We start from the raw sequence: 22,439 nt of genomic DNA on the forward strand, positions 1-22,439 counted from the left end.
CTCTCTGGAGGCTGAGGGCTGACCCAACAGTGGATCAGTGGATGGATTAGGAGGACAAGATCGCTCCATAGTGACAGGCAAGGTCAACAAACCACACTCACTTACAGAACTTCCAATCAGCCTTTCCATTCCGTATCTTTACCCATGAGCAGACAACCATGGATTGCCAGACCCTCTTCTAAAATGGAAACTAAAACCAAAAAAGGCAAAAAGAAAGAATCAACTTGGAGGAACTAAAGTATGTGTAAAAAAAAGAAACTCTTCAAAATTGTCATTATATCCACAACTATATGATCTCTGAGGATATTATGCAGATAGGTTGTGTCTCCAGAGGAAATAACGATCTGAATATGGGTGCCATGAGAAGGACATTTAGAACAAAAGAAAGCAGGAAGTGAGTAATTAAAAACCCAATAGAATGGTTGGAAGAAAAACTTTAGGAAATCTCACAAATAACAGCAATGGGACACGGAAACAGAGAACAGGAAAAAAGAAGGAAATTAGAGATTAATTTCAGGAATCCCCCTGTTAACCATGAGGATTTCCAGAGAGCACAGGAGCCAAGTGCTGAGAAGGGGGGAAATGTAATGCAATCCTTGCAAAATGCCTTTGTGGTTGTTGAGCTTATATTAGCAACAATATTTGTTATGGGTGGTATTATCCAAACTCGCAGAGTCCTTCTGAAGTGGGGCCAGTGGGGTGTCCCCGAACACCTGCCCTGGGGGCTCGCCTCTGAGACCCACTGCAGCAAGAATGACACCATTTTTAGCTCTTCAAAATCCGAGATAGTATGCAACCCCTGTCACCCACCCTGCATGTCCCAAGCTCTTTGGGACAGGAAGGGCAGAGACTGGGGTCTCAGGAACCAAGGGACATTGCGGGTGACCTCCATGCATTTCCGTAGAGTGAGGATCCTAGCGCTTCCTCTTTGTCCTCTCCTCTGTGAGGCAGGCAGGGGTGGTTGCCACGCTTGTTAGGCCCAAGATGCAAGCCCAGGCTTCAGGTGAAGATGGGGCTGTGGTGACCACTGCCAGCCACCATCTTGCTCCCTAGAACACCTGCAGACAACATGCCGCGTGTAGGGGGACGGCGTCCACCTTCTGTCCTCAGAGCCTGACCCCGTGCAGGTGCGAGCACAAGCCCGTCACCATCCCCACCCCACCCCACCCGCCTCTGTTCCTCAGGCCCCTTGCACCCACCTTCTAGGAAGGGGGCCTGCCCAGCAGTGCTTGCTGCTGTGAGGCTGCAGAGATACAGGAGACCTCAGAAACTAAATGCATTCAGGGGACTGTGACATGTTCTCAGGGTGCCTGAATGGAGAAGGCTCCCTTGATCTTGAGGTCCAGCCCACCGAACCCAAAGACAGCATTTCTTAGCAAACATCTTTGCCCCTCTCTGCCCTGGACACTCAGGGCTTGAATGGATGGGTTCCACTCCTGGGTCTCCCTGACCTCCCCAATGCGGGCCAGATCTGAACCAGGAGCAGAAGCACTTCAGAAGTGATTCATCTAAATGGGGCTGGTGTGCCTTTAAAGGCATTTGTAATTAGCTGGAAAGATTTAATAAAAAGGACAAGGAAGGAGGTTGACGCAGGCTAATTATCTCTCAGATTCTTTCCTGTAAGGTAGAGGATTTAATTAGCTGAATGGTTCTCGCCCAGATGTTGAAAACAAGACTACGTGTCGTTAAATATTCATTTAGGACATTGTTTGAATTGGGTGCCTAATAGTTCATGTTCCAGAAAATCCGTATAGTTAACCATTCCAACTTCCTTACACTTTGCAAATTTCTCCAAGTTTTTGCTAATATTCACGGAGGTCTTACACATATCCTTAAATATTACACTATGTATGATGAATATTTTCATTTTCAACCCAATAGGTTAAAAATGGCATAGCACTATTTTCAATTGCTTTGCTTTTGAAATTTTAGAATGATGACTTTTATTTTTTTTTTAACATTGTATTTATTTATTCATGAGAGACAGAGAGGCAGACACACAGGCAGAGGGAGAAGCAGGCTCCATGCAGGGAGCCCGACGACGTGGGACTCGATCCCAGGACCCTGGGTTCATGCCCTAAGCAGAAGGCAGTCGCTCAACCACTGAGCCACCCAGGTACCCCTACAATGATGACTTTAAAAATGTTTATTGCCCATTTTGTTGTATTTTCATTTTGGGAGGTGCTTTCATGATTCTCTGAATTTCTTAGTTTCTCTGCTATTATAAATGCTCATTTTGCCCCCGGTTTGTCGTTTGCCTGTGGAATTTTGTTTGCAGTAATTGTCTCTCCCGAACCAATTGGCAGAGCCACCTCTTTTCTCCTACATGTTTGTGTTTATCCTTAGAACCATTGTCTTAGCCCAAACAGTACCCCAGTATGCCCTGTAATTAAGGAAACTAGATAGTAGAAGAAATACTGCCCAGACCCTACACTGAGGAAGAGTTGGGTGCAGACCAAACCTGATCCCAGCTCCAACTCCCCCACTGCTCCCCAGGCCCTCATTGAGAGAGAGAGGCCAGCAGCTGACCTGGGACTTGTAACTCGAGACCTGGGGCCTCCAGGAGCCTGGCTTCCTGTCATATATCCCAAAGCATTTCCTACCGAATACCAATCCTCCAAAGGCCTTCCTCCTGTGAAGACAAATTTCTTGCTAATAAAAGACAGAGAAAGAGACAGCTTCTGGATTCTTTTGCAGCTCAGGAAGCTTGGAGATGCAGGGGCTCAGTTAGAAGGAATATCAGTCGCTGAGCATCTCCGCGCAGGAGGATCCAGGGCCTGGCGTGTGTTAAACCCCTGGGTGTTTAATAAACGATTGGCCTGTATCTTCTCTCTCATCCTGACCACGGCATGGCATGCTAGTCTTTGTTGATCCATTCCAACGTGGACTTACACGTTGCATGGTGTTTAGAGACACAAAGACGGGGAGTCAGAGAGAAGCCCACTGTCAGGCCAGTGGGCAGCTGTGCCCTCACCTGTCCCCTGCCACACTGCTCTGCCCTTGTCCCTCTGGCCCCGGCCCTAGGGAATCCAGAGCAGCCTTGTGAACAGACCCCCAGGGCAGGTCCCTGACAATGACCATGTCCTGCCAGGCAGCCTGGGTCACAGAGTGGCAGCTGGGACAGCTAGGACTGTCACCTGGGAAGGGACATTTGGGGGGCAGGGGCCACCCGGACTGTAGGCTGGAGAATCTGCAGATCTGCACCCAAGCCCCTGAGCGGGCTTCCATGCAGATTCCTTGTGCTGATGTGGGTTGGGGTTGATTCCAGCTGAGGCAGGGCCCAAGAGCAGGCCTCCCCTGACAGAGGGCCAAGCAGGTGGACCAGTGACCAGGAGGTTGCTGCACCATCATTCACGAATGTCCTGGAGGTTTGCAAATGTGTCAGCCTTCCCTCCACAGCACAGAGCAAGGCAGCAGGGAAGCCAAGCTTGTGACAATCCACAGGTGATCAGCTCCTGGTTTCCCCAAGGACTATGGGGCGGTGGGTCCCCGGCGTCCATCTCTGGGTTGCACCTGGCCCTTGGTTGTGAGCTGGGTGAAGCTAACATTTCCTTCTCTGTAACCTCAAAGGTGTGATTCCCCATGACCCAGAAGGGTCCTTATGATTTCCCCAACCGTGAGGGACCTCTGCCTGCCCAGTGACACAATCCAGTGCTCTGGCTTGCCTCGCCCTCCCCCTCACCTGCTTCTCCATGCAGGTGGGTGTGGGGAGGGCACAGACTTGGCCATGGGCCAGAGAGAAGGGGTATGTGTCATCCATCCTCCTGGCTGCTCCTTCTACTCACACCACCCCTTTCACGCCACTTTGCAGCGTGTCCAGAAGGAAGGAAGCCACACTTGGTTGGGCACCAGGGAGAGATAAGGAGAAGTGCCCAGGCCCAAGGGAGCCGCCGCTGTGCACGCGGGGAGGGGGTGCAATCTTCTGGGTGCATAGAAATGGCCACAGTCTGAGTCTTCATGCTTTATTGTTAGATCCACTTCTCCAAGGCAGCCCTTACTCTGTCCCCCAAGCCCTTTCTGAGAGTTTGAGGACATTGTAAGTGCTCCATGGCTACCAGCTAATAGGAGACAGGACAGATGGGGTTTTAAAAAAAATCCCCTTTTCTCCCACCTAAGGAAGTCACCTTGGGTCTTCTGCTTGCCTGTTCCTCTGCATTTACAACAGACCCCACCTCTGAGAAGCTCGTCTGGGGCACCTTTCCGTGGCAAAGGATGCAAACCCTCGCACTCCTTTTTAATTCTGCATGGTATTACATTGTGCAGAGGAACCACAGCTGATTTATGCTATCTCCTATCCACCCGAGCTTACTTAAGTCATTTCAACGTTTTGCCCTGGGAGAAGCTTTGTGGGCTGCCCCACAGCCGTGGGGGTCAGGGCTGGGGTGTTCAGGGGCCCCAGGGCTGGGGTGTTCAGGGGCCCCAGGGCTTCCCCCCAGCATCCCGTCTCTGAGGGAGGTGGGGAAATTGCTCCCAACCCCCACAAGCTCCTCCCCTAGCGAGGGCTGAGGCCAGTGCTCCCAGGGGGAAGGGGACTGCGGTGGCTGCTCCCAGGCCCCCAGGGGCTGGGATGGCAGCTGCTGGGGTGCCATCTGTGGCTGCAGGGCGGGCGAAGGCTGCCAACCCCACCAGGGCTGCTGGTCAGAGGAAGGAGGCTGCTCCCACCCCTGCAGGGCACCGTCCCTGTCCCAGTCCTTGTAGGACAGGAGCTGCCCTAGGTCCCCCTGTTGAGCTCCGCTGCAGCCGGCTTCCACCTGGAAGAGGGGCCTGAGGGAAGCGGGAAGTGGACCCAGAGCTCCAAGGCCAAAGGTCAAAGGAGAGTAACAGAAATCTCCAGAAGACTGGCCCAGTGCACTGCCTGCAGCCTCCAGGCCAGGCAAGGCCACACCGGTGTTCAGGACGTCGGCAAGTCCTGAGGAAAGGGCTTGAGCAGGAGCATCCTCTGGGTCCCCGGGGGAGGGGCCAGCATGGCTCGGGGCCCCTGCGAAGCTCTGCAGGCGCGAGCAGTCTGGGGTGCAGCTGCCGCTCTGACTGGGCATCAGAACCGGGGCGCCTGCCTCCACTCCTGGCCTCCTCGGGGTGCTCTTCGGGATTCGGGCTCTCCGGTTCTGAAACCAGACCTGGAGCGAGAAGGGGAGGGAGAGAGAGAAGATACACTTTAATGAAGCCCAAAAACGATAATTATCACCACTTGGCCGAGGTTAAGCAGCAGTTTCCAAACAAAGTTCTATGAATCTAGAATAAAAGCAAAACCCTTGGCCTGGCCTGGCCCCCCTTCCAGGCAAATCTCCCCAAAGTGTCCACCTGTGCCCGTGTTTGCAGGTGTGCGAGTACACACACAGGCACACACTCTCGTGGATGCGCCAGCTGCCACGGTGAAACACCAGGGCTCTGCTCTAGCGTTAGAATAGGCAGCTACTAGGCTCTATCATGATGCCTGGATGCCAGCAAAGGGGAGGGGACCGTGGTGGCCCTTTGGGGGAGGGGGGCTAGGGACCTATCCTAGCAGCACTCCAAAACAAAGCCACAGCAGGAAGCAGGATCAAACCAGCTGGGCCCAAGACAGCCCAGAGACCCTGTCCAAGTAGGAGAAAAGGCATGAAAACCTGCTCCCCGCAAAATCTCCTCCCCAAGTAATAAATATTACACTCCCTGGTTAACAACAGTCCATAGAAGATAGAGACCCAAACCCCATGAGCAGCTGAGCTCGAGTTAATACACTTTCCCTCCCACACCACTCAACCACTGCATCTGATCTGTCCTTGAACTCTTCCTTGGGACAAGACCAGGGCCTCCGGTGACATTCCGGGTCGGGAGGGGACAGGTCAGGGCCCGGGGACCCCCCCACGCTGGTCTAGCGGGAGACACTGGCTCTGTCTCCTGTGCCCTCTCTACCTACCAACTGCAACTGGCCCTCTCTTACCTGCTGACTTTCCAAGTGAAGCCTTCCCCACGAGTCGGGATCATGGGAGGGGGCGCTGGGCAGAGGGCACACACCGCAGTCTTAAGGTTCAAAGGTTCTAGGCCCTCGTACAGAGCATGGTGACCACAGCAAATAATTCTGTCTCACATACTCGCACGTCACTGAGAATGGATCTAAACATTCTCCCCATGGAGATGGTAACCAGTACCTTCACTTGTAATCTTTCTAAAGCTGAGGATCTTTATCCACTTTTTCACATACGTATTCATGATTCGTTAAACAAGTATTCAAAATAATCAAATGTTTTTTAAATGTACTGGATCCCAGTGAGGGGCTGACCAGGCAAACAGGCCCAGGACCCTGGATCCCTGTCCCTCAGCCTCTGCCACCTGCTCTCAGCTCAGGACCAGTGGCCACATCTGCTCCCCAGACCAGCACATGAGATGCTCCCTCCAGCCGAGCACCCTGGCATTCCAGTGCCCACAGCCTCCAGAGCATACCTGCACCTGCAGCTCCCTGCTCCCTGCCTGCCTCTGGAGCTCTGCTGAACCCAGGGATGGGGCTGAGCCCTGCCGCATCCCTGCCGCCACCTCCATTAGCTCTTATCTGGGTGGTCTCCTTTCCAGCATACAAGGAGATGACACTTGCCTAAGTAAAGTCCCTCTGGTTCAATGTCGTTCCTCTGCGGCTCACCTAGGCCAGGTGAGTCCTTGGTGCAGACCAGTATTGGTGGAGGCACCTCCTCCATTGCCCAAACATGAGCGTCCCCTCCTCTTCTTTCCCCAGTTCAGAGCAAGGCCCAGAATCACTCAGTCCACATGCACACCCGCACTGCCTAGCTTGAGAGGGGGTTACACTCTCTCAGGGGTGGGCTCCCCATCCAGCCGAGCCAGCCAGGACACAGCAGTGACCCCCTTACAGGCCCTACCACCAAGCAAGGCCTGAAGATCCCACAGAACAACGGGTCACACACGGGAAAACCTCTCCCAGCATTTTCTCTGCTTAGGAAAAAAAAAATCCTCCAGACAAACTACAAGATAAAGACGGGCCATTCCCAGAACCACACCCCGCACCCTCTAGCACACGCCCTGGCCCTGGGGCTAGGCCCAGGTGCTGGTGCTGCCTGTGGAAGCCACTCGGGCCTTCCTCCCTCTGAGTCACTGCAAATCTTGATCAGACCTTCTGCCAGCTGCCCTGAGGACTCTGAGCAAAAGAGCAGCAGGGTTTTCCTCCTGGCTTCAGGAGCTAGTTGAGCCCTAAGCCAGCACCCACCCACCTACCCCAAGGACTGAACTTCAGCGACCAATTCCATCTCTGAAAGTTCATCAAGTAGGGTACCTCGCATATAGGGTTGTTTGGGCTTCCAGGAGACCATGAGTGGGAGGGTTTTGGGAATGTGATCGACTCCTGCAGGGCTGCCCACCCTGCCCTGAGACAGATTCCAGGCCCTCCAAAGGCTGCGGCAGGAGCCACGTAGAGGCCTCTAAATCAAGTCACAGGCCTAGGGCCTCACCAGGCTTTTCTGTGCCCTGGTCCTCTTTGTTCAGAGCAGCAGGGAAGATAGGGAAATTAACGTAGAAAAAATTTGATTCAGGTGACGTTTCTAGGAAGCCCCAGGGCCCTCACCTCCCCCCCACCCCCAGTTTATCTCTCAGCCCCTGCAGGGTGTTGCTGGTAACCTTCTCCTCTCCGGGCAAACCTTCAAGGGATGTTCATTCCCAGGCGGCAGCCTCTGACCTGAGCCACCACCTTCATCCAGCACCTTGCAAGGGGCTGGGTGACAAGTGGGGGGGTGGGGAGCCCCCCAGGAATCCAATGGGGTGACTCCAACTTGGGTGCAGCTGAGAACCACCTGGGGAGACTTCAGAACTCCCAGGACCAGCATAAGCCCAGACTCAGTAGACAGTAGGCTCTCAGGGATAACAGGCAGAGAGTAGGAGGGCAGGGGTCGGCATACTGGAGTCATCTGGCGGTCACAGCTCCACACCCTGGGCTACTCCCAGGGGTCCTGAGTTACAGATTAGGATGAGACCTTAATGGTCTCAGATCAAAAAGCGCCAGCCAGTCCAGGTCAGACATTTCTTTAAAAAAAAAAAAAAGATTAATTTATTTATTCATGAGAGGCAGAGACACAGGCAGAGGGAGAAGCAAAGCAGGCTCCATGCAGGGAGCCTGACCTGGGACTCGATCCCAGGTCTCCAGGATCGCACCCTGGGCTGAAGGCAGCACTAAACCACTGAGTCACCCGAGCTGCCCCAGGACAGACATTTCAATGCTGGTTTCACAGCAGAATCACCGGGGCTGGGGAGGCTTTCCAAACAACCTTCATGTCAGGGCTCTACTCTCAAAGACTAGGATTTCATTGAGGGCAGCGGATCTCAAACCCAGGCTGCACCCGTGCTCATCACGGCTGCCTTCCTGGAGGCAGGACCCAGTGCCCCGAAAGCTGAGACCCATAGGATCCAATGATCTGGACCCCCTGGGATCTCTGAAAATTAAAACCCAGATGCAATCTGCATCTGCCAGGTTCATGTCCAATTTTGCAAAGGCCACCAAGCCCCCAGCACAGAGGGCAGCACCCCCGCAGCATGCAACTCCACCCTGCCCTTCCCTTCCCACCTTCTCTCACATCCTCTCACAGAGCAGATTTTCTAGCTGCGAGAACATGGTTGCTTGTCTTGACCAATAGTTTCATGGCTTTGTCATGGGTGTTTTTAAAAGAATTAGTGAGTACTTGAAATTTTGTCCAAATCACAGAGAGAACCTGGCCCGAGGTGTCACCTGGTTACGGCAGGGCAACCTGTATTGCCCAACCAGGGTGGGGAGATGGTCACAGCCCATCTCAGAGGGTATAAAGAGGATTGGCACAGAACGGGCAGTTAGGTCTGGCTTCAACCAGCCTCTTGCCCCCACCCCCACCCCTACTCTCACCCTTAGCAGGGAGCACAGGCCAACAGTCACCTGGATTCTGGGCTCAGGAATCTGGGTTCGTCTGGCCAGTTCCTCTCTGGCAGTGATATCAGGGTACGAGTCCCTCTCGAAGGCCTCAATGAGCACCTGGTACTGGTTTTTGCTGAACTTGGTCCTTTTGCGTCTCCGGCCTCCTTGGGGCGCTGGGACAGACACACAGAGGGCAAGAGGAGGTGTTAGTCTGAGCCCACCTTACTCCCCCGTTCAGGTCAGTGAGCAGAGGGCAGCCTCCCAGAGACAAAGAATCTGCTTCCAGGCATAGGACTCAGACCCCTCAGAAAAATGCTCCCAGTGTCCCCTGAGATGCCACTCCTGGGCTGAGCCCGCTTGGGAGCCCCCTCAGCTCCCACACCAGGGGCCCCAGCTGCTCATCTTGCCCCAGCCATGGCCCCAGACAGCTCCCGGGGCCACTGTCCTGAACTGTAAGGTCCCGTCAGATATTGGATGGGCACGACCCGACCTCCTACCTCTGCTTGCACCCAGCATACACAAGTAGGAAGAGATGCCGAAACCCAAAAGGTAAGGAAATTTCACGTGAGAAATCCGAGCATCACGGAATTTCAGACCATGAACATTCCTATTTCCCACTGTGACGAGTCCCCCGGGCCTCATTTTTTTTTTTAAGATTTATTTGAGAGGGAGGGAGAGCACAGGTGGGACAGAGGCAGGGGGAGAAGCAGACTCCCTCCAGCTGAGCACAATGAGGAGCTCCATCCAGGACCCTGAGATCATGACCTGAGCTGAAGGCAGGCGCTTAACTGACTGAGCCCCCAGGCCTCTAATTTAACTCCCCCCCCCCCCCCACCCCCGAGTCTGTCAGAGCTGGCTCACCACTGATGAGATTCAGGCCCAGACAAAACTCAAGTCTGTGCAGAAATGGGGCAAAATACAAGGCCCAGGTCTTGGCATCCCTCCTCACATCCCCCCACCCCCATAACCCTGCACAGTCCTGCTCAGAGCTCAGGCACCAAGCATCCCGCAGAAGCGGATTATCCGCACTTCTGAGCTGAAAAGCACTGTACCACCTTCACCATTCTACCACCCTAGCTCCTCCAGGGTCTGGTTTGGGTGTTAGTCTCCCCCTTGCCGGGCCTCAGTACCAGATGCCACCCTCAAACCAGCTGGCTGAAACCCGCCTGGACGCCACTGCCCCCCAACCCCACCCGTGTCTCCCTCCAACCCTCTAGAGGCTCCTGAAGGACTCACAGTCTGAAGACATGACCAGGCCGACCCCAAAGGTACGAAGGAGGAACGTCGGTAGGAACTGCCTTCCTCCACCCACCCCAGAGTCTTATATGAAGGCAGACGGACCCACCCAGTTAAGCCTCTTTTTAACACTTTGCAAGACCCACCTCTCGTAATTCCATCTTCTCAGGAAAGGATGTTCCCAAGAGAGGTGTGGAGCCGCCCTTCAGTGTGGTTCTTCTCGCCCACCACCAGGCCCCCCAGGGCTGGCTGCCCCCACGGGGAATGCACCCACGCCACTGCTTACAACAGGCTGCCAGGTGTAGGCTACGCGGGCCATGTGAGGTGCCAGTGAGTGCCGTTTTGTGGGGCTCGGCCTCTAATGCTTTAAGTGAAGAGCGTGGAAAGGAACACCTCCTCTGCACGCCTCCGGCCCATGCACCATGAACAACAGACTGGGCTGGGAGTCTCCCACCTTCCTCAGTTACTACGGAATCTTCCACTGCTGCTTGCTCGTCTGTACCCTCTGAATCATAATGGGCAGATTTTGGCCACAAAATGAGCTTTTCATAAAGCAGCTGCCACAATGCCCACCTAGCACACAGATGGTGGTGAGCCCAGGTTCAGGTTTAGGTTTATGTGGCATATCTGAGCCCCCTTTTCTGGAATCTGGATTGATTGATCAAGTCCCCGGGTTTTCAGGAGCATGTAAACCCCTGTAAGTAGGACAGCGGGGTGAGAAGGACCCCCGAGCTGCAGGTACGGGAGAGGCAGGGAAGAGTGGAGGCCCAAGTGAAAACCTGCAAGTCTGCTGGCTTATTTCACTTTGGCGATTAGCCAGGCAGGACATTAGAACCACATTTTAATGAGCACCAAGTGCTCTCTTCAAACTATGTAGAATTTCGCTTTGTTTGATTTCTGGTTGCATTGATTTGCAAGTGAAATATTTTGGGACATTCTTGTGAGGTTGACTCAGAAAAACAAAGAAAGAAAGAAATTATTTTCACTAAACTCTGCTGAGCAGAATGATTTAAATATCTAAAGGAGCAGCCTTGAGAAGATAGAAGGGCTGAGAATCAGGGCCTGAAGCTCCTTGGGAGCGGCTGACAACTCCCTGGACAGTCCCAGGTAACCTGATTCTCCCTCTGCAGGCCAGGAGCTCGGAGATGCAGGAGTGCTGTCCTCCTGGCCTGTCTGCAGGCCCGTCCCCTGCTCTAAGGCGGGGGAGAAGCAGGCCATCAATCCAGAGTGCCTCCACTCCTGGTGAGAAATGATCCCCATGGGATCCCTGGGTGGCGCAGCGGTTTGGCGCCTGCCTTTGACCCAGGGTGCGATCCTGGAGACCCGGGATCGAATCCCACGTCGGGCTCCCGGTGCATGGAGCCTGCTTCTCCCTCTGCCTGTGTCTCTGCCTCTCTCTCTCTCACTGTGTGCCTATCATAAATAAATTTAAAAAAAAAAAAAAATTTAAAAAAAAAAAAGAGAAATGATCCCCAAAGCTGTGTGCCCTTGAAGGACGCGCACAGAGTCTCTCTGGAACATGTTCAGCGTCAGAGACCCTGGCTGGAGCAGGAGCCACTTGACGGGCACTCACATCCCCACTCCTCTCCTGGGGGACAGATACACCCGCTGCAAGCTGGTTCAGTGTCCCCCGCCCCAGCCCCACAACCCTACCAGGACCATACAAGGCCTTGCAGCACCCCACATGACCCCAACAACTACAACCCACCCTTCCTCCCTTAAAGGCTCTCCCTTCTTCTCTTGCCTCCCGCAGTCCCACTGAAGACCGCCAAGGTTTGAGGAGCCCCACTGCCCTTGCAGGGATGAGCAGGAAGAGAGAGGGTACAAGGAGGCCCGGGAGCAAGGAGGCCCAATGTGCAGACCTGGGCAAGTTTGCCCAGGAGCAGAAGCAGCGAGGCGAGGGGTACACGGGGCTGCTGTCAGAGCTTGTTTCCAGAGGGGAGAAACTCAAGCATTGTTGTGGGAAGAATGGATAAAAACAGGGACTTGAAGGGGCCGTGCCATGGAAGGGCTCCAGGAGTCCCAGGTCTGGCCCTCGGCTTGGGGCCAAGCCCTGGTCAAGCCCTGTCCAGTGTGAAGCGGTCCTCACCTCCGCTCTCAGCTGTTTCTTCCAGAGTAGAGGTCAGGCCCAGACCCCTCAGCAGATGCAGCCCCAGGTTCCAGCCCGTCATGGCCGTGACCTGCTGCCCGTTTCCTCTCCAGACTCAGGCCGGGAGGGCTTGTCTGTCCGACACTGTTGGGCTTCCACGCATGGAAAGTCTGGGCTGGGCTGGGCTGGGCCCACTGCCTTTTGAACACTCAACACAAAAAACAGAATATAAAGGAACTCAGTGATGTTTATGTTTATTACATGGTCGACACAATGGCATTTTTGACATATTGGAGAAAGTAAAACATATTATTAAAATCAGTGTCACCTGTTTGCTTTTGCTCCAGATGGGAGCCCGAATGGCAGGTCCTGCTGCCGCCTGCAGATCTCACCGCTGGGGAGCCAGCTCTGGGTCCTAGGGCAGCAGCTTCCCTAGGTTTCCATGGCGACGCCAAGTCTCCAGCAATTATAGACAAAAGTTTATGTGTTCTTTTTCCCCCAAATCATCCTTGGAAACGTTTGGCAGCTCCTGGCCTCTCCACACCACTACCCCACCCCCGCCCCGCAGAAGAAACAGGGGACCCAGAACACCTGGAGAGTTGACCACGGCCGGTGCACAGGGAAAGCTCCCAGAGGGAGACGCATTGTGCACTGTTCCTCCGTGGGGAGAGGGCAGGCTCCCACCCGGACGGCCTCGCCTAGGACAGAGTATGGTGTTGGTGAGACACTGCTTTTTGCACCTCGGTTTCTGCATCAGTGAAACAAGGGGACAGTACCACAGCAGATCACCTCTAAAAGCCTTTGAAATGCAAACACACTGGCCCTGGCCCACTGGAGCACCACCCAAGTATTTCATGGCTCCAGGCAGGAGGCTGCACTCTTTTCTCCAAGTTTCTGTTCCTAAGAGGTTATAACCCTGAGTCAGAAATTACCATAACTGACCCTGGGGCTGGGGTGGGGGGTGGGTGGGGGAGTTGGGGGTGAAGGCCGGGCATGGGAAATCACTTCCCCCAGGGGACTACTCCCACCACCGCAGAACTGACCTCCGAACCTGCACCTGAGACTGGTTCTAGGCCTGAGCTTTGCACCCTCCTAGACACGGGGGCACAGGGCACCATCCTGGACAAAGGGCCACTGGGCACCCTCCTGGACAAGGGGGTGCTGGACGTGGTGTCCACGGATCTGCCTCGTGGGGCCTGTACAGTGAAGTCCCATGAAAACCGGGGTCTGGGTAAGGACACAGATGGCCCACAGAGGCACAATGTCTTCCTCCACATCTTAATTTTGTTTCCTTGGTTCCATTAGGAAAATATACTGAACAAGGAAAGGTAAAACCAACAATAATCCCACACAGTTTTAAAAATGGTATAAAATTAGAAAAACATCTTCTTCCTGGTGTCCTTGGCCCCTAATGCCTGCCCCCACAATGTCAACCCCAGGGGTAACTGTTCACACTGTTTGCCACATTTTCCTTGTGTTTCTACACATTATATTTATTTTACAAAAAGGTAAGCATGCTGAATTGTTGGGCTGGAGGCTCCTTCTCCTACTTCACTTCCCAGTACACACTGGCCTGGGGACTGTTACTCGCCTGGACTCAGCTTGCATCGGCTCATTCCGCCTCCTCAGATGGACCTGTACCTTCTTGTCCAATATATTTTGGCTTCCTGTGGACACCCTCTCAGGGACATACAAGTGTTGACAAGACTCCGCTTGTGAGCATGCAGGACAGGGTGCTGTATCACCCAGCAAAGCAGGATCTCCGCACACGATGCCCCCAGCATAGGCTGAGCATCCCAGGGGCAGAAAGAAGGGGTCTCACTTACCCAGCAGCCTCTATCAGGAAGGAGGTGTGAGAACTTCTGCTGACAGAGAATGAGAACTTTCAGAGCAGAACAGGTTGCCCATTGTAGTCAAATGCGAAGGCATCTTTACAAAGTCCCGGGTAAGGCTTGGAGACCACCGGGCTCTGTGTTGCTGTCACTTCCTGCTTGGGCAAGTGATCCACCTGCCAACTCTCAAGGTTGCCTTTTTTTTTTTTTTTTTTTTTTTCAGAGAGAGAGAGAGAAAAAGAGAGCATGAGTGGGGGAGGAGGAGGGAGAGGGAGACAAACTTCATCAAACTCCCTGCTGAGCACTGAGCTTGGAGAAACCACCTGAGGCTCCATCTCAACAACCCTGTGGTCATGCGCCGAACCGAAGCCAAGAGTTGGACGCTGAACTGCCTGAACCCCCAGGACCCCTCTCAATGTTGCCTTTTTACAGAATTGGAATAGAGAGAGCTCTTACCCAAAGGCGGATGTCCAGGCGGGACACCTGGCCGTCTGTAGCGATCGCTTGGGGAGCGGATATATTAAAGGCCATATTTCTGAAGCCACCCACATTTAACCGAGGCTGTCTCCTCAGAGCCTGGGATGGATCGGCTCGCTGCCATGGGCGGTCCTGTTCTCAGCCACTGGCCCCAGGTGCCTGGTGGGAGCCCTGGGAACAAATCGGGACCTCGGGGATGGGGCAATTGAGTATTTCTGTTATGTTCTGCATGACCCGATATCTTGAGCTCAGCCTGTCCTGTCCTGAGTTGTTCTGTGTGAAGGGAGAGGCGCCCTGTAAGGAGGAGTTCCAGCCCCCCCACCCACAGGAACCCATCACTGGGGGCCTCCCCATCACCACTGGCCTAGGAGCGGGTGCTGTGGTCACAGATACAGACACTGAGCCTGGGGCTGTGTCTGCATGTGGTTGATGAGAGGGGCTGAGAACTGCTGTGTGGCTTTTTATATTTGGTTGGGTTAGGATGTTAGCATCCCATTCTTACTGGGCCAGTGGAGGTTGGCCAGTCCCAACGAGATGGGAATAAGGGTGGCCCCTTTGGTAAGTGAACAGGATCCCTGCGGTGGACAGACGCCCAAAGGGCAAAGGGTGGCTGGAACAGTAAAGATAACAATGTTGCCATAACAGGGGCCGTCTCACCAGATGCCTTGTGATGGGAACATAGTCTAGCGGACTTGCTCCTGGACTGGAAGTCAAGTCCACAGTAAAGTCTGCTGAGGCATGACCATTGAGGGCGGTGAGTCCCCAGGGGAAGATGCAGCCTACATGCAGGAGTAAAGTTGGTGCCCATGATGCCGGAGGCGGTGGTGAGAACAAGGGAGCAGGGTGCTGGATGTGTTGTGTGCAAAGCAGAAGCTGTGTCCTAGGAGCAGTGAGCTCTGTAACAAGAGGTCCCTACCCTGTGAGGTCCAGGTGGGTCAAGCTGGGATGACACAAGAAATGCCTCTAGTGGTTGGTGTGGCTTAAAATCCATTGTTCAGCTTGTCATAAAGGCCAAGTGCTGCCTGGTATCAGGCAGTTGGCAGGGGACTCACTCAGTTTTACAAGCATTTGATAGAGGCAGGGTCTGAGAGGCAGTTAGCTATTCCAGAAACATAGTACTCTGTATGATTGTCAGGGTCGCTTAGCAAGAGGCATGTGTGCAACTCGGCCTCCAGGCTACTGCTGCCATAGTCACAGCCCCCTGAGGGCAGAGGCCATCTGGGAGGGGAACGTCCCAATGTCCAAGAGGTCACTGCACATTGTCCCCATCATTTTCTCAGGCTAGGGTGATGTCCAAGGTGCTGGTGTACTTGGGGGTACACTGGTGGGGGCCAACCCAGTGGAGGGTGGCCTACTCAGGAGGAGACCCACGCAGAGCTGGTGTGTCTGGCTGGTGTCAGATCCTGAGTCTACCTGTGAGGGGCCGAGGTCAGGGTGGCATTGTAAGTGTGGTCTCTATGGCCAGGTGAGTGGATCTCAGGGAATTCCATCTGGTCGTTGGGCGTGCGGCTTGCAAAGGAGCATGAGGCATCCATGACCAAGTTTTGTGAAGACTCTATCCACGGTGCATGTAGATTCTGGACACGTTGATGGGCTAATTGTAGGGACATTTGTGGATGGCAGCTTTGCAATCTGAGACTGCTCCGTTAAACTCTGGCAGATGGTCAAAGCATACCCTGCCAGCCAGATGGCCTAACTTGGTCATGCTGGGAGGACATTCCACCAGGGGTATGACTGGAGGCAGGGTATCAGGAGGAGTAGCTCATTTAAACCTTGCCTCATGGCTCCATTTAATGAGAGGGAGGTGAGCTCTGGGTCAGAACCCATGCCCGGTGGCACGCCAGCTGAAGCCCTTCACCTGTGTCCTATGGCACTTGGTCCCCAGCCACCTGCGATGCACTTGTGCACCTGGCTGATTCTGTCTCAGTACATCTTCCAGGACAGGTTAGGGCCCAGGGGTCCCTTGGCAGTCCTGCCATCCAGGCTGTGCAGACGAGAAGGTTGCCACAACAAAGCACAGCATTTACACTTGACCAACTGGCAGGGCCTCTTCGGGACCAGTGGTCTGGGTACTGACCAGAAGCACAGGGTGGCTGGGGTCATTCACTCCTCAGGGTCATTCACCCCTCTATCTACAGTGGGCTGGGGGCTTGGCCCACATCTGCCAACAGCAACCACTAAGTTCCAGGGCTCCTTAGTGGATTCCATTTCTCAGTGGGACAGGCATGTAGACTTCTTTTCTTCTCTCTGAGATCCACAAGGTCCTGCTAGTGGGTCCTATAATTTCAATCTCCTGCAAAAGTTTTGATGCATTTGTTTAAATTGACCAGTTATTATAACACAAATGTGAGGTAACACCATTGGCCATAGCTTTGCAGCTGGTCCTAGACATCACCACCTGGACCAAGTAAATCTATATAATCATGACCTCGAAGCAATTTGCTTGGCCTTCTAGTATAAGAGGGTCGTATCACAAAATCTGCCCTCAATCAGGTCACCAGTTCAAAAAATCAAAACAAAATAAAACAATTGTGATAGTGAGGAGAGCATCATCTGGTGATGGGTGTGAGGATGTCCTCCCTGGTATGTATGTGTGGTTCCCTGTGGCACACTCACAGGAAGTCCTGGGGGAAACTGGAACTTGGTGTGGTGGTTTTGGGGTCCTGAGAGCTGGGACTTGAGCAAGACTAGAGCTTAGGGCAAAACTTCTGTCCTAGGAGACTCCCTTTGTTTAAAAGCTTGAGGGGCATGTCTTTGAGTAGACCATGTGCCTGTCTGTAACCAGGCTGCTAAGGACCAGTGAGCAGGGTGGAAGCTCCACAAGATGCCATGTTCTAGAGCCCACGACTGAACAGCCTGGGAGGTGAGATAGGCTCCTTGATCTCAACCTGGGACGTCTGATGTGCCAAAAGAAGGAGCATAGACCTGGGAGAGAAGGGGGTAGTGCGTCAGCAGCGGAGTCTCCAGAGGAGCAGCCAGCGGGAGTCCAGTGGAGGTCCCCAGATCAGGGTGGTGTGCCTATTGTCTCCAGCAGAGGGCCGCTCACCAACATGCTCTGTCACCCTGGGGCATGTGCCCTCTCCTGGAAGCCAATTAGGTACCAGTAAGAGACAACTAGATGCCACTACTTTGCTTAGAGCCAGGTGAGGGGCTGCCTATGCCTGTGTGCCCTGTCGGGGCTGCCATACTGAGTGACTCGGGGTAATGGGCCCAGTCTTCTAAGGGGGAATAGCTATGTTGAGGCTGTCTGGTACCCCAGGAGGTGGCGCATGTGGGATCTTGGAACAGGCATGTAATTTGGATGAGGAGTCTGCGGCATGACTACAAGATGCTTCCAGTGCAGAGACACATGTGGCCATCATCAGCATGCGAGAATTGGCTGTCTCTATCAAATGAGATGCCCCAGGGAGGATCGTCCAAACCAGGCTGCTGACCTGTTGCGTACCACACAGGAGTCAACAGTATATGCTCCTGGGAGTCTCATTTCCATGGCCTGTGTAGAGCCAGGCACACTGCTGCCAGTTCTTTCAGGACAGCCTTCTTCAACCAGGGGTATGCTGTCATCTGGATGGTATACCCTGGCCTTCAGTGGGCGGCCTTCCATACATGGTGGCGCTGCCATCCGCCTTCCATACATGGTGCCACCCCCACCAGCCAGGAACCACTGGCTTCCTTTCCGTGTCATACAGTTGATGCCATAGGCCCCCCAAGCTGCTAGAGGGGCTGCTGGTAGGGGTGCCACAGGTAGCACCTCCACATCAGTGGTCAGGGGGCTGAGTGTGGGGGAAGGCATATCCTCCTGTAATCTGAAAAAAAAATTCAACAGTGAGGCCTCAGTGGCTATGCTGAGCCAAAGAGGATGAGAACTTGTGTGACAGGGAGACTGGGCTATGAACCTACAAATGCCTCTGTCTCTAAAAGAGCCCAGTAGGCTGCTAAAATTTGGCAATTGAGTGGCATGTACCAGGCTGTTTGGGTCAGGTTTGGTCCAGAACCCCGTGGGGAGCCAGGCAGAATTGTGCTTAGTTGGGAGACTCCCTGAGGCATAGTCGATTGTGGTCAGTGATTGAACTTGGAAGTCTGATCCCAGAGGGGCAAAGGGCAGTGCCAACTATATGGCAGTTTGCTGAGGTTCTCCTCAAGGAAGGAAGCCAATTTGCAAGCAATGGCATAGTAGGGTTAAGCTTCCATAGGGTGAAGAGACCTAACATATGCTCACCTACCATAGTGTAGTGGGAAGGCCAACTGTGAGGAGTTGAGGTTTACAGTGAGAGGAGACTCATGGTCCTCAGCTGCCCACAGTATGCCAACAAACTGGACAGAGTGGCTGGTCCTTAGATGTTATTCAGAGCAGTGGCTCATCTTCTCTGCTATACATGTTGTGCTGTTCAGTATAAGTCTTCCTGGAGAGCATCTCAGGATCCCTGTAGCAGAATGTCCTCTATATGATGCTAAAGGCCGCAGCGGATTAGTTTGAGTGGATTTAGATCTCGTCTGCATAGGTTATATGAGACACAGAGCTGTGTAGGTAACCTTGTCGGCAGCCAAGGAAAGGTGCATCAAGAGTGTCTGAAAGTGAAAGCAAATCAATGTTGTGAGTCTTTACTGATAAGAATAGAGTAAAACACATTTGTTAGATCTCCGTCTACAATGTAGGGACCCTGAGCTTTTTTTGGTGTCATCTATCATATCTGTCTTACTAGAAATGGGAACCTTAATGGCAGGAACCTATGCATTTACATTTCCAGAGTCAGTTGGTAGTCTCCATTCCTTGGCAGCCAGTTTAACACTGGCCAGATGGGGCTATTATAGGGTGAGGTGATGGGCTGATGACTCCAGGGTCAAGCATCTCTGTAATGATGGGCCAAAGGCCCTGTGTACCTTGCTTTGACCAACATTGGGCACATTGCCTATTTGCACTGGAGAAGGAGCTGGACAGGTTCCCCTTTGGCAGTTCCCATGAAGAACACCAGGAATTTAGGTTTATTCCAGTAGGTATGTGTTGAATTATAATCTTCTTGGACCTTCCCTGGTGAAATCAGAAACTGGCCTTGCATTCAGAGGGCAGAGAGAGACTGTAGAAAGAGACAGGTCACTTCAGGTTGGTAGGTGGCAGTTTTAATAAGCAAAGAAAACTCACATATGAGGCTTGTCTTGAGCAGCAGTGGGATAAATGGATCCCCACACCTGTTTGCCAAATCTTAAAAGTTTATTTATAAAGACGCCTCACTGGGTTCAGTCACATAAATGGTGCAGGTGTGTTCTCCACACCACATCACCATCTCACAGCTATATCTTTGGAACAGCCTCTTGGATCGCAGGAAAGCCAAGTGGAACCCACATTCCAAGGACAGGAGGGGGTGAGGAGTGCCCAGGTCCAACTCACAGGTCAACCAGTAGTCACATCTTTTTGATGACATTCCCCAACAATGTGTTATACTTGTAACAAGAAGAGAGAGCCAAGGGGCCACCAGCACTAGCAGCTATTTTTTGGAAATATGGCACCACAGGCACATCCAGTTTGATTTGTACTCTCTCTGGTAGGCTGTCCAAGGCTCCCTTTGGGAATTTAGGAGGGTTATCTGATATTACCATGACTCAGGCTCCTGTGACTAAAAGAGTCAGGAATATGGTTACTACCTTTGTCGCAAGGGACCACCAGAGTCATCAATGGACGGTTGTTCCCAGGAAGTGGGTCAAGCTTCTCCTAGCTGCTGAGTCCTTAGGATAAGGCTGTGGGGGCTTCCAAGCTCCCAGATCAGAGAAAATTTCAGGGGAAGAGTAGACTTCAGGATCCTCTGAAGGTCTCTCAGCCATTGAGATTGGGCTCTGTTGTGAGGTGATCACTAGATAAGAGAGAAGATCTTGCACCAGGGCTGCACAGCTATGAGCTCAATGGGGACCCCAAATTGGCAGAGCTGTGGTATAAAGCCCCTTGCTATTTAGAATCATCCTGGGCTTTGCTTCCAGTGTAGGTGGTATGTAGCTTAGGACCTGGAGGTGGGAAGGGCACTCTGGGAGGTGGGATGGGAGACCTGGGACCTGATGGCTGGCCTTTAGGTTTTGGGCCACTAGAGTACTGCAGATTCTGAGTCTGAGTGAGCATATCCCTCTGTGGCTATTTCCATTAGGCTTCCCTAGCAGTATAGGAGGTAACCCAAAAGTACACGAGTGCTGCCCTGTAATTTAGGGAGGGGGATGCTCCCTGTAAGAATTCTCTGGAGGAGGGGTTGGTATCTTCAGGATTGGAGGTATCCAGGTCATTTGGAATGCTGTGTTCAAAGAAGTGATAGAAAGCTAGGAAGATCAAGGAGTAGGAAGGCCTTAAGCATGCTTCCTCCCATGGATACAACTAGATAACACTCACATCAGCATAAATTCACCAGAAACCAACCTGAAGACTAACAGAACAAACTCCACAACCAAAGATAGAGAAGAGGCCACATGAAGAAAGTGGGAAGGGCAGAGAACATAATGGACTATGGCCACGAGGAGGGAGCTGGTAGTATGGAGAAGGGTGAAAAACAGACTTTCGCACAGAGGAGCCCTCGAACCAGAAGGATGAATCCCCATATTTGGCTTTGAAAGCAAGAAGGGTCAAATCTTGTGAGTTCTTATAACCAGCAGGATGTAAAGCCTGATACTTTAAAAATCAGTGGGCTTAGCTCCGGGAGAGCCTGGAGGGCATTAGGAAGTGGAGTACCTATCATTAAAGAGGCAGCACAACAAACCATCTGTGAAGGTACAGCCCTAAAACCAGCAGTTTGAAAAACACTGGGGGCAGATGGGAGGGAGGGTGATTTACTCATCTCAGAGTGTGGCCCAGAGAGACGAGGATCACAGGGAGACCTCCCCTTAGGTAGAGGGGAACTGGCAGGCATCATTTCCTTCCCCTACCGAGTGTAAACACAGGGACACTTGTGGGAACCAGCACCAACACTTACTACCTAACTTACACCAAACCCTGTCCCCCATCCCCCACCCCCACTTGCACTTGTGTGGATCTGCCTTTTCCCAGTCACATTTACCTCAGCCCCAGCATTGCAGGCTCCTCCCACAGAAGACCAGAGCAAATCCCACTAATACCTGAGTCACACATTTTGCTGGACCTCAGTTCCAGCAACAGCAGGTCTCTTTTGCAAGCAGACCACTACACACCTTGTTAAAATAAGCCCCACTCACTGGGAACTAAACACTGCCCATGACAAAGTATGCCTCTGCAAATGAATGGACTGAAGGGAAAAGTGGCCAGGACTTAATAGCAGAGCACATGCAACACACATAGGAGACACTCCCTCAAGCGCCAGGCCCTGAGGAATAAGACACTGCACTGCAGGGCACTATAGGACATCTTTATAAAGACATTACTGTCAAGAGCAAGAAATGTAGCTGACTTCCCTAACACACATAAACAGACACAAAGAGTTGAAAAAATGAGACAGAGAAATATGTCCCAAATGAAAAAACAGGACCAAACCACAGCAAGAGACCTGAGTGAATTGGAGAAAAGTAATATGCCTAATAGACGATGTAAAGTAATGATCATGAAGATACTCACTGGACCTGAGAAAAAGATTGGAGGACATTCAGTGAGACCCTTAACATAGAGATTAAAAAGAGCCAATCAGAAATGAAGAATACAATAAATGAAATGAAAAATACACTTGATGGAATAAATTCCAGGTTAGAGGAAGCCAATGAATGAATTAAGGATTCATTCCTTAATTGGAATTGAGGACCTGGAAGAGAGAGTAATGGAAAGTAAACAAACTGAGCAAAGGAGAGGAAAGAAAATTATGCAAATTGAAAATAGTTTTAGAGAACTCAAAGACACCTTTAAGTGCAAGAACAATCACATTATAGGGATCTCAGAAGAAGAAAGAGAGAAAAGGGGGCAGAAAATCTACCTAAAGAAATAATAGCTGAAAACTTCCCTAATCTGGGA

At 52.5% G+C, this 22,439-nt stretch overlaps 1 protein-coding gene and 1 long non-coding RNA gene across 2 annotated transcripts; both read right to left on the minus strand.

Annotated features, from left to right (window-relative positions):
* Positions 1-3,957: 3,957 nt before the first annotated feature.
* Positions 3,958-10,510, minus strand: LOC102151309 (double homeobox protein 4-like protein 4). Its single transcript, XM_038525622.1, has 3 exons — positions 10,243-10,510; positions 8,882-9,033; positions 3,958-5,117 (listed from the first exon to the last, which is right to left on the minus strand). Exon 3 carries the CDS (start codon positions 5,034-5,036, stop codon positions 4,320-4,322), a length of 717 nt encoding a protein of 238 aa, XP_038381550.1. The 5' UTR covers positions 5,037-5,117; positions 8,882-9,033; positions 10,243-10,510; the 3' UTR covers positions 3,958-4,319.
* A 3,197-nt stretch (positions 10,511-13,707) lies between these two features.
* On the minus strand, positions 13,708-16,989 carry LOC119875946. The gene is made up of 3 exons (XR_005353218.1): positions 15,152-16,989; positions 14,474-14,767; positions 13,708-14,213 (listed from the first exon to the last, which is right to left on the minus strand). It is a non-coding gene; the product is annotated as an uncharacterized LOC119875946 (long non-coding RNA).
* Positions 16,990-22,439: the final 5,450 nt, after the last annotated feature.

Source organism: Canis lupus, chromosome 1 (assembly GCF_011100685.1).
Source record: "Canis lupus familiaris isolate Mischka breed German Shepherd chromosome 1, alternate assembly UU_Cfam_GSD_1.0, whole genome shotgun sequence".
Taxonomy (NCBI): Eukaryota; Metazoa; Chordata; class Mammalia; order Carnivora; family Canidae; genus Canis; species Canis lupus.